The sequence below is a fragment of the Neoarius graeffei genome, chromosome 6 (genome assembly GCF_027579695.1).
Source record: "Neoarius graeffei isolate fNeoGra1 chromosome 6, fNeoGra1.pri, whole genome shotgun sequence".
Taxonomy (NCBI): Eukaryota; Metazoa; Chordata; class Actinopteri; order Siluriformes; family Ariidae; genus Neoarius; species Neoarius graeffei.
The window spans coordinates 68,135,487-68,147,862 of record NC_083574.1 but is presented as its reverse complement, the minus strand read 5'-3'; the positions used below and the strand labels follow the sequence as shown (position 1 = coordinate 68,147,862).

At 43.0% G+C, this 12,376-nt stretch overlaps 1 protein-coding gene across 1 annotated transcript in view; it reads right to left on the bottom strand.

Annotated features, from left to right (window-relative positions):
* The window catches only part of LOC132888311 (reelin-like), a 1,389,809-nt gene that overhangs the window by 809,102 nt on the left and 568,331 nt on the right, over window positions 1-12,376 (bottom strand). Inside the window, 2 exon segments of the mRNA XM_060924376.1 lie at window positions 6,879-7,112; window positions 7,291-7,357. Of these exon segments, the coding sequence (XP_060780359.1) occupies window positions 6,879-7,112; window positions 7,291-7,357 (301 nt within the window).

The following is a 12,376-nucleotide window of genomic DNA, read 5'->3' as shown; positions in this document are numbered from 1 at the left end:
GCTATGGAGTTAATGAAGCCCAACTAGACGAATTTACCATATCACTTCAAATTGTATCATAGGACAAAAATATTTGCAAAATTTCATGAGTTTTAAGCCATTGTAAGTGCCTCAAAACAGCATGGGAAATTTTCAAAATCCCACATTCCATCCAACATGGCTGACTTCCTGTTGGGCGGAGTCAAAGACAACCAAGTGAATTTTGTCCTGTATTACAACAGTATCGATCACACCAAATCTCCTGCTGATCCAAGCAACTTCATCTCAACCATAGCTTGTTCTTGGGAGCGGTAGAGAGCTCCAGGACCATGCCCAGTCCCTTGCTCAGTGTAACTTTGTGATTTTACGCACATTTTTCAAGAAGAAGAAGAAGAACACCAACAACTTTATTCATCACATGCTTATGAAATTCCTCTCTGCATTTAACCCATCTGAAGCAGTGAACATATACACACATTAGCAATGAGCATATACACATACCCAGAGCAGTGGGCAGCCATGCTAACAGTGCCCGGGGAACAGTTGAGAGTTAGGTGCCTCACTCAAGGGCACCTCAGCCCAAGTCTGCCCCATATTAACCTAACCACATGTCTTTGAACTGTGGGGGAAACCAGAGCGCCCGGAGGAAACCCACGCAGACACGGGGAGAACATACAAACTCCACACAGAAAGGCCCCTGCCAGTTGCTAGGCTCGAACCCAGAACCTTCTTGCTGTGAGGTGACCATGCCACCATTTGATCAGTGTGCCAAAATTCATGAGTTTTTGAGCATTGTAAGTGCCTCAAAAATGAGGTTTTCCATGGAGAAATAAAATAATAATAATAATAATAATAATAATAATATGCCAAAAACAATAGGGCTGTGTACCTACGGTGCAGGCCACCTTGGTGCTCGGGCCATAATAATAATAATAATAATAGAATAAGTGACAAAGACGTAGACCAAGTCCAAACCCACAAATGGCTGAGAACAGCTGGTCTTAAATCAGAAACAGAAGGTTTCATCATTGCAGCCCAAGATCAATGCATCAAGACAAATTATTATCAAAATAAGATTCTGAAAGATGGCTCCAATCCAGTGTGCAGAATTTGCAATCAATATCAAGAGACAGAAGACCACCTTGTCTCAGGATGCCCGGAACTTGTCAAAGTAGAGGCATAACAAGGCAGCAACATATCTCCACAGGGCAATTTGTAAGCACGATACCAAAGTGCAAGACAAATATTATGAACACAAGCCCTCAGCAGTTACTGAAAATGAAGTAGCTTCTATACTCTGGGATATGCTGATTTAAACTGACAAAGAAATCAAGGTGAACAGACCAGATATAGCAGTGAAAGACAAGAAGGAGAGAACCTGCCTGCTCATTGACATGTCTGTCCCCACAGAAAGGACCACCTCTTTGAAGACAACAGAAAAACTATCAAAGTATAAAGCTCTAGAGATAGAAACAGAGAGAATGTGGGGCATGAAAACAGCAACAGTTCCGGTGGTCATTGGTGCCATTGGGCTTGTTAAAAAGGGAATTGAAAAATACACCACCAAGATGCCTGGGAACATCAGAATTGAAGAGCTTCAGAAGATCGTTCTCCTTGGAACTGCTCACATACTCAGGAGGACTCTATCCATCAAATAATTCACCAGACTTATGACTGCCTCAGGTTTAAGGGATGAACTCAGCACCATGAGAGAAAAGAGCAGTACTTTAATGATAATAATAATAATAATAATAATAATAATAATAATAATAATAATAATAAAACATGCCAAAAACAATAGGGCTCTGCACCTCAGTGCTCGGGCCCTAATAACAAGAAAAAACATGCTGAAAACAATAGTGCTTTGCACCTACGATGCACCTCGGTGCTCAGGCCCTAATAAATGATGATATAAAAAAAAGTTTTAGAACTGTGTGGGAATGTGTGAAAAAAATATGACCTTACCCATTGTGATGAACCATTTTGGTCACTTGAGGTGATTCTGTTAAGTCTTAAGAATGTATCAAGCACAAAAACTTAAATCTGCTCCATTGATTTTGTCAATTAACTAGCCATCAAAAAATGTATGTCCTATTGTGTTCACTTAGCCTCCAAATTCCCCAGATCTGAATCAATTTGAGCATCTCTGGGGTGTACGGGACAAAAAAGTCTGATCCATGGAGACTCAATCTCGCAACTTACAGGACTGAAAGGTTCTGCTACTAATGTCTTGGTGCCAGATACCAGCTACAGCACACCTTTAGAGGTCTCCTGTAGTCCATGCCTTAATGGGTCAGAGCTGGTTTGGTGGCACAATGGGGACCAACACAATATTCGACAGGTGGTTTTAATGTTATGGCTGATCAGTATCAGCCAGAGAAGACTGCCACAAAAGCAGCACATCGTTCCTCACTCTACCACTCCCGTGGTGCTGAAAGGATTTTGGCGATTCAGCACCACCGTTTTGGACAGCCGAGAGCAGCATGATTATGGGGCGGGGCCTGCTGATCACATGCAGCTGGAGTGGTATGATCAGTGCTGCAATGCACCCTCCTCAAGCAGCCAGGGGAGTTTAAAAAGGCACTCCCATAACACAGAAGTTAGTGAAGCTCAGTCAATGCAATTCAATTCACTTTTGCTTCCAGGCTTTGCTCAAGACACCTCGCTGATGCTGAGGACAACACAGAATAAGCCAGACAGCCTCTCACTCACCATCGGCAGATCTGCTGGCTTCCCCAACTTCTGGAGCTTTGCAAAAGGACTCAGACGCTGCCAGCACCCACCTGCCACCCTGCCTCTGGCCAGCTTAGGCCCTCTGGCACCTGCACTGATCTCCCCCCACACTTCCCTTCTTTTTTTTCACATGTTTGATTCACTTGTGAACAGAAGCAAAATAATGAAAATATGTGTCACTGTCTAAATTCTTATTCAAGTTCAAAGTGTTTATTGTCATATGCACAGTTAGGACATGTCCACTTGCACAATGAAATTCTTAGTTTGCTGTCCACCATGAATGCCAATTACAAATAAATAAATAGGCGGAAGAAGAAAAAGGCAATATAGTGCAAAAATAAAAGCAAAGAAAGCAAAAGCAACAAAAACAAAGCACCCAGTATTGAAAAAAAATTAAGGTAAATGTAGTGCAAAATAGGTAGTGTAATACAAAAAATAAGCCAATGATCCGACGTAGCAGCAGAAGGGCAGTAATGTGCGAATGTGCAAACAATGTAACCGGTCAAGGAAACAGCAGCAAAATGTCAGTAATGTGCAAATATGTGCAAACAATTTAACCAGATGTAGTCAAGGAACGGCAGCAAAAAGGGCAGTAATGTGCAAACAAATGTAAACAGATGTAAACAGTCAAGGACAGTTTACAGGGAGGTAGTCCATGGTTATAGACTCCTGTCAGCTGTTCAGGAGTCTGAGGGTGGTGGGAAAGAAAGAGTTTTTTAGTCTGACAGTTTTAGATTTCACACTTCTGTACCTCCGGCCTGAGGGTAGAAGTGTGAACAGTCCATGCTTGGGTGGGTGGGGTCCTTGAGGACGGAGGCAGTTCTCCTGTGGACTCTGCAGTGGTAGATGCTCTGCAGAGAAGGCAGTGGAGTTTTGGTGATCCTCTCAGCAGTCTTCACCACCCTTTGCAGGTGTTTGCAGTCCATTGCTGTAGTGCTGCCATACCACACAGTGATGCAATTGGTCAGGATGCTCTCAATCACGCAGCTGTAGAAGTTGCTGAGGATCTTGGGTGACATACCAAACTTCCTCAGCCTCCTCAGAAAGTACAGCCACTGTTGAGCCTTCCTAACCAGCTGTGTAGTGTTGAGTGTCCATGTGAGGTCCTCACTGATATGTGAACACCCAGGTATTTGAAGCTGCTCACCCTCTCCACCTCAAGCTCTCAGATGAACGGTGACCAATGAGATCTCCTCTCCTTCCTCATGTCCACTATCATCTCCTTCGTCTTGAGGGTGAGGTTGTTGTCCTCACACCATGACACCAGACTGGCCACCTCCCTCCTGTAGGGTGTTTTGTCACCACCAGTGACGCGTCCTATCACTGCGGTGTCATCTGCGAACTTCAGGACGATGTTGTCCTTGTAGCAGGCGACACAGTTATGGGTGAACAGAGTGTAGAGGATGGGGCTGAGGACACATCCCTGTGGGGTGCCAATGTTCGTAATGATGTTGGATGAAGTCCTATTACCAATCCTGACAGTCTGGGGCCTGCCAGTCAGGAAGTCGAAAAGCCAGTCACAGAGGGTGGGGTGCAAACCAAGTGTGGAGAGTTTATGGATGAGTTTGTAGGGGATCACCATGTTGAAGGCAGAGCTGTAGTCAACAAAGAGCATCCTGATGTAAGAGTCTTTGTTTTCCAAGTGGGAGAGGGCATAATGGAGGGCAGCAGTGATGGCATCTGAGGTGGACCTGTTGGGCCTGTAAGTATACTGCAGGGGGTCCAGGGTTTCCAGTATGTTGTTCTGAATGTGGGCCAGTACCATTCTCTCAAAGCACTTTGAGATGATTGGAGTGAGTGCTATTGGCCTGTAATCATTCAGGCAGGTGGGTGGGCTCTTCTTGGGAAGAGGGACGATGGTTGTGGTCTTGAAGCAGGAGGGAACAGTGCTCTGGCTGAGGGAAAGATTGAAGATAGTGGTGAAAACATCAGCCAGCTCATTGGCACATACTCTGAGGGCCTGCCCAGGGATGTTGTCTGGTCCTGCTGCCTTCCTGGGGTTGATCCTCCTCAGAGTTTTGTCTACCTGGCTTGATGAGACTGTTGGCAGGGGGGAGAGGGGTTGGGTGGTTGAGGTGTGTGTGTGCCTCCTCTCTGTGCTGGAGCTGGAGGTCTCAAAGCGAGTGTAGAAAGTGTTGAGGTCATCTGGCAGGCTGTCTGTGGAGCTGATGGTGCTGGTGGTGGTCCTGTAGTCTGTGATGTGTTGCAGGCCTTGCTACATTTGCCCAGGGTCAGCAGTAGAATAGAAGCCATCCAGCTTCTCTCTGTACTGCCTCTTGGCCGCTGTAATGGCTTTCCTCAGTCCGTACCTCACCGCTTTGTACTCCGTCTCATTGCCTGATCTAAATGCAAGAGAGCAAGCATGCAGCATGCGTTGTACCTGACTGTTTACCCAGGGCTTTTGGTTGGGGAACTTCCTGATCTGTATGGTGGGCACGATGTTGCAGACACATGTGCTGATGTACCCAGTCACATACTCAGGATAGTCCTGTATACTGACAGAAGAGTCCTCCAAAGTGGCTGCAGCTTTAAACACATCCCAGTCTGCTCAAGCAAAACAGTCCTGAAGGGTGCTCTCAGTCTCTGGGCTCCAGAGTTTGACTTGTTTTGTGACAGGGTTGGTCTGTTTTAGTCTTTGTCTGTAGGTCGGGTACAGGAACAGAGAGAGGTGGTCTGAGTGTCCAAAGTGGGGGGCGGGGGGCGGCCCTGTATGCACCGCTAATGTTGCTGTAAACATGGTCCAGCGTGTTCTTATCATGGATGGGGATGTCCACATGTTGACAATATTTTGGGAATACTGTCAGTTAATTGCACTGATTAAAGTCACTGGCAATGATAAAAACAGCATCAGGATGAGCCGTCTCTAACCTGCTGATGTCATCATGGAGTTTGTTGAGTGCTGCTGTGGAGTTAGCTCATGGGGGGATGTAAACAGCGGCCAAAAACACAGCAGTGAATTCCCTTGGTAAATAATAGGGGTGGCATTTCAGCAGTAACAGCTCCACATCTGGAGAACAGTGCTTGTAAACAGTCTGTATATCTCCACACCAAGAGTTGTTAATAAACACACACACCCCTCCCCCTTTAGCCTTACTGGAGGCTGCGGTTCGGTCTCCTCGGTTATGGACATGACTGTATATATACACAGTATGTGGGCATAGCCAGTACAACAACTTGGACTGTCCTGAAAAAGAAAGAAACCACTGGTGTACTAACAACCAGACATTGAACAGGTCAGTCAAGGAAAACAACAGCAGTTGTGAGTTCTGTGAACAAAAAAGCAAAAACAACAGTCCAGGAGTTCATCAGCAGCCTCCACAGGACAGCACTAAAGGTATCAGAATCCATCATTTAAAGAAGACACAGAGAGTAGAGATATAGAGGCCATGCCACAAGATGCAAGCACTCATCGGCAGTAAGAATCAGAGAGCCATAATTGAATTTGCAAAGAAATTTGCAAGAATTTGCATAGAAATGAGCCACGAAAGTTCTGAAACCAAGGCTAACTTCTACCAAAGTGATAGAAAGGCCAAAGTGTATTGAAAGAAAGGATTTGATCCAAAACAGAAGGGTGCACCAGTAATGCATGGCGGAGGTCAATTGGGCTTGCGTGGATGCTTCTGAAATGGGCTTACAAATCTTTTTGATGAAGTAACTCATGATATGAGCAGTAGAATTCTAAAGAAACTATGATTCATTATCACTTAGAATGACAGTCATCCATTTTAAGTTTGAAATTCATAAATGTGTCTAGAAATAGGTTAATGGATAATATAATGTGGAATATTAGAGAAGCTTTTTAGATAAGATATATCTTCACTTGCTAAAATGGCACTTTTGGAAGAGAGGTTAACCATGTTTTGGGATAAAACCATGCTTTTGGTTAAAAAAAAATCTTAAAAAGGTCATGATATTTGTGTGGATCAGGTGAATATGATCCAAAATGGTTTTCCCTTTGGTAACTGAAAAAAAAAGTGCATTTCTGTTCAAAATGTCAGATTTTGTGTTCGTACAGTACCAGTTAAAAGTTTGGACACACTTACTCAGTCAAAGTAATGAGTAAGTGTGTCCAAACCTTTGACTGGTACTATACAGGTTAGTAAACATAGTTTTTTTTTTTTTTGATAAAAGTTTAGACAAATGAAAACGCATGTGTATGTGTCTACCTGGCCTGAGAGCTGTCTAGTAGAGCAGTAACCAAATGTCTCCTGCTGTCTTTGTTGAAGACCAAGGCCTTTCCACTGGCTAAAACCCCACAACCAAAGCTAACTTCTGCACCATGCAGAGAGGAGAAGCTGTGGTAAGAGGAGAGCCTTGGACTAGAAAATCCCTCTGACAGAAAAGCAGGAAAGGTCTGAGTAGCTAGCTCACAAGCTTGCCCGCTGAAACCCAAGTCACACCTAACAGCAAAAACAAAATAGTGGAAACAGAATGTACCACTATTAGTAATGAATTTATAGAACAAATAAACCCATGCACCCAATCAAATAATGGACAGTCTCTGTGAAACAAAATAGTCATCCACTAAAGAAAGTCAGCAATTGGTTCAGGACACATATCCACAAGGAGTTTGCATACTTGCATCCACTGCGTGAGCATTGTCCTCTCCCTGAGCACAAACGCTGGCAGGCTGGGCCGATATATACTGCAAAATAAAGACAGAAGGAGAAGGAAAGTAAAACATAAATGTAACTTTAGGTGTGCTGAATATAATTTTAAGCATGATTATCCTGACTGCTTAACATAATTTTAAGTGGCATTATTCTGAGTCCGAACATATTTTTTTTCTTTACAGCTATAGTGTTATCAGCATATTGTTCTACACTGCCATGGCAGGTTTATGTCATGTAAAAAATGAAACCAACATAAATTGCGGGACCTTATTCCACATTTAATGTGATATACAATAGTCTGATGCTGATACCATGTACACACAGTGACACCTTGCTAAAGCATCTTTTGTTTGTAATATGGCACTCACTGTTTTGGAGTAAGAGTTTACCAACTTCTTGATTTGGTAATTTTATTCCACTCTTTGCTGCAGATGTTTTGGTGAAATTTAGGTGGACTTGGATATTTTTTATTACCCTTTCCAAGTGGCGTGACATGGTCCTATCTATTTTTATGACCCTATCCCTACACATTGCAGGGTCATCCTGTTCTTGTTTATGTCACTTGATGAGGTCCTTCATGGTGTTCCATGATACATCTAATGCTTTGGAAATTTTTGTACCCCTCTCCTGATTGTTTTGACAATGAGATCCCATACATGCTTTGTAAGCTGTTTGCAGACCATGACTTCAGCAGTCATATGAATGCAAGAAGAAAACTCTGTAGAAATAGCTGATCTTTACTAATCTGTGAGTTAATCAGAATCACTTCACTGATTACTGATGATGGTGTATGATAATTTTGATGTGTCCACATAAGCGACCAGGTTATTGATTTATATTACGCTCACCAGCCACTTTATTAGGTACACCCATACATCTACTGTTTTATGCAGTTGTCTAATCAGCCAATCCTTTGACAGCAGCACAATGCACAAAATCATGCAGATATAAATCATTAGCTTCAGTTAATGTTCACTTCAAACATCAAAATGGGAAAAATTGTGATCTCTGTGACTTTCACTGTGGCAAGGGTGTTGGTGCCAGATTGACTGATTTGAATATTTCAGAAACTGCTGATCTCCTGGGGTTTTCACACACAACAGTCTCTAGAGTTTACACAAAATGGTGTGAAAAAAACAAAAAACAATCAGTGAGCATCAGTTCTGTTGGTGGAAATGCCTTGTTGATAAGAGAGGTCAGAGGAAAAGGGCCAGATTGGTTTGAACTGCCAAGAAGGATATAATAACTTATATAATCACTCTTTAAAACCATGGTGAGCAGAAAATCATTGTCTCCCACCCTGTCTAACTACAGTGGGGCAAAAAAGTATTTAGTCAGTCACCAATTGTGCAAGTTCTCCCACTTAAAAAGATGAGAGAGGCCTGTAATTTTCATCATAGGTACACTTCAACTATGAGAGACAAAATGAGAAAAAAAAATCCAGAAAATCACATTGTCTGATTTTTAAAGAATTTATTTGCAAATTATGGTGGAAAATAAGTATTTGGTCAATAACAAAAGTTCATCTCAATACTTTGTTATATATCCTTTGTTGGCAATGACAGAGGTCAAATGTTTTCTGTAAGTCTTCACAAGGTTTTCACACACTGTTGCTGGTATTTTGGCCCATTCCTCCATGCAGATCTCCTCTAGAGCAGTGATGTTTTGGGGCTGTCGCTGGGCAACACGGACTTTTAACTCCCTCCAAAGATTTTCTATGGGGTTGAGATCTGGAGACTGGCTAGGCCACTCCAGGACCTTGAAATGCTTCTTACGAAGCCACTCCTTCGTTGCTCAGGCGGTGTGTTTGGGATCATTGTCATGCTGAAAGACCCAGCCATGTTTCATCTTCAATGCCCTTGCTGATGAAAGGAGGTTTTCACTCAAAATCTCACGATACATGGCCCCATTCATTCTTTCCTTTACATGGATCAGTTGTCCTGGTCCCTTTGCAGAAAAACAGCCCCAAAGCATGATGTTTCCACCCTCATGCTTCACAGTAGGTATGGTGTTCTTTGGATGCAACTCAGCATTCTTTCTCCTCCAAACACGACAAGTTGAGTTTTTACCAAAAAGTTCTATTTTGGTTTCATCTGACCATATGACATTCTCCCAATCCTCTTCTGGATCATCCAAATGCTCTCTAGCAAACTTCAGATGGGCCTGGACATGTACTGGCTTAAGCAGGGGGACACATCTGGCACTGCAGGATTTGAGTCCCTGGCGGCGTAGTGTGTTACTGATGGTAGCCTTTGTTACTTTGGTCCCAGCTCTCTGCAGGTCATTCACTAGGTCCCCCTGTGTGGTTCTGGGATTTTTGCTCACCGTTCTTGTGATCATTTTGACCCCACGGGGTGAGATCTTGCGTGGAGCCCCAGATCGAGGGAGATTATCAGTGGTCTTGTATGTCTTCCATTTTCTAATAATTGCTCCCACAGTTGATTTCTTCACACCAAGCTGCTTATCTACTGCAGATTCAGTCTTCCCAGCCTGGTGCAGGTCTACAATTTTGTTTCTGGTGTCCTTTGACAGCTCTTTGGTCTTGGCCATAGTGGAGTTTGGAGTGTGACTGTTTGAGGTTGTGGACAGGTGTTTTTTATATGATAATGAGTTCAAACAGGTGCCATTAATACAGGTAACGAGTGGAGGACAGAGGAGCCTCTTAAAGAAGTTGTTACAGGTCTGTGAGAGCCAGAAATCTTGCTTGTTTGTAGGTGACCAAATACTTATTTTACCAAGGAATTTACCAATTAATTCATTAAAAATCCTACAATGTGATTTCCTGGATTCTTTCCCCCCATTCTGTCTCTCATAGTTGAAGTGTACCTATGATGAAAATTACAGGCCTCTCTCATCTTTTTAAGTGGGAGAACTTGCACAATTGGTGGCTGACTAAATACTTTTTTGCCCCACTGTAAATGTGTGAAAGCCTACCCAATAATAATGATGTTTTTAGGTCATTTATGTACAATTGTACAATCACGTTTTAAACTCATTGCATGATAAAAAGGTCTTCACATGAAAAATTATATCACTTATTCATCTCCTTACATACATTCTATCCACTTTTCTTATGGAAAGATATTTCAGGTGAGAACACCCAGGGACAGAACACACCGATAGCTAATAAGAATCAGCATAAAGAGAATAAAACTGATTTTAAACTTAAGAGAAATTAAAAGGAAATCAAATATTTCCATGTACAGTGGTGCTTGAAAGTTTGTGAACCCTTTACAATTTTCTATATTTCTGCATAAATATTACCTAAAACATCATCAGATTTTCACACAAGTCCTAAAAGTAGATAAAGAGAACCCAGTTAAACATTCATTCATTATCTCTAGCCACTTTATCCTGTTCTACAGGGTCGCAGGCAAGCTGGAGCCTATCCCAGCTGGAGCCTATCCCAGCTGACTACGGGCGAAAGGCGGGGTACACCCTGGAAAAGTCACCAGGTCATCACAGGGCTGACACATAGACACAGACAACCATTCACACTCACACCTACGGTCAATTTAGAGTCACCAGTTAACCTAACCTGCATGTCTTTGGACTGTGGGGGAAACCGGAGCACCCGGAGGAAACCCACGCAGACACGGGGAGAACATGCAAACTCCGCACAGAAAGGCCCTCGCCGGCCACGGGGCTTGAACCCGGACCTTCTTGCTGTGAGGCGACAGTGCTAACCACTACACCACTGTGCCGCCCACCCAGGTAAACAAATGAGACAAAAATATTATACTTGATCAGTTATTTATTGAGGAAAATGATCCAAAATTACATATCTGTGAGTGGCAAAAATATGTGAACCTCTAGGATTAGCAGTTAATTTGAAGGTGAAATTAAAGTCAGGTGTTTTCAATCAATGGAATGGCAATCAGGTGTGAGTAAGCACCCTGTTTCATTTTAAGAACAGGGATCTATCAAAGTCTGATCTTCACAACACATGTTTGTGGAAGTGTATCATGGCACGAACAAAGGAGATTTCTGAGGACCTCAGAAAAAGTGTTGTTGATGCTCATCAGGCTGGAAAAGGTTACAAAACCATCTTTGAAAGAGTTTGGACTCCACCAATCCACAGTCAGACAGACTGTGTACAAATGGAGGAAATTCAAGACCATTGTTACCCTCCCCAGGAATGGTCGACCAACAAAGATCACTCCAAGAGCAGGGCGTGTGATAGTCGGCGAGGTCACAAAGGACCCCAGGGTAACTTCTAAGCAACCGAAGGCCTCTCTCACATTGGCTAATATTAACTTTTTTTTTTTTTTTTTTTAAGATATTTTTTTGGGCTTTTTGCACCTTTATTGGATAGGACAGTGTAGAGACAGGAAATGAGCGGGAGAGAGAGAGACGGGAAGGGATCGGGAAATGACCTCGGGCCGGAATCGAACCCGGGTCGCCCGCATTCATGGTATGGCGCCTTAACCACCTGAGCCACGACGCCCCCGGCTAATATTAACTTTCATGAGTCCACCATCAGGAGAACACTGAACAACAATGGTGTGCATGGTAGGGTTGCAAGGAGAAAGCCACTGCTCTCCAAAAAGAACATTGCTGCTCATTTGCAGTTTACTAAAGATCATGTGGACAAGCCAGAAGGCTATTGGAAAAATGCTTTGTGGATGGATGAGACCAACATAGAAGTTTTTTGGTTTAAATGAGAAGCATTATGTTTGGAGAAAGGAAAACACTGCATTCTAGCATAAGAACCTTATCCCATCTGTGAAACATGGTGGTGGTAGTATCATGGTTTGGGCCTGTTTTGCTGCATCTGGGTCAGGATGGCTTGCCATCATTGATGGAACAATGAATTCTGAATTATACCAGCGAATTCAAAAGGAAAATGTCAGGACATCTGTCTGTGAACTGAATCTCAAGAGAAGGTGGGTCATGCAGCAAGACAACGACCCTAAGCACACAAGTCATTCTACCAAAGAATGGTTAAAGAAGAATAAAGCTCATGTTTTGGAATTGCCAAGTCAAAGTCCTGACCTTAATCCAATTGAAATGTTGTGGAAGGACCTGAAGCAAGCAGTTCATGTTAGGAA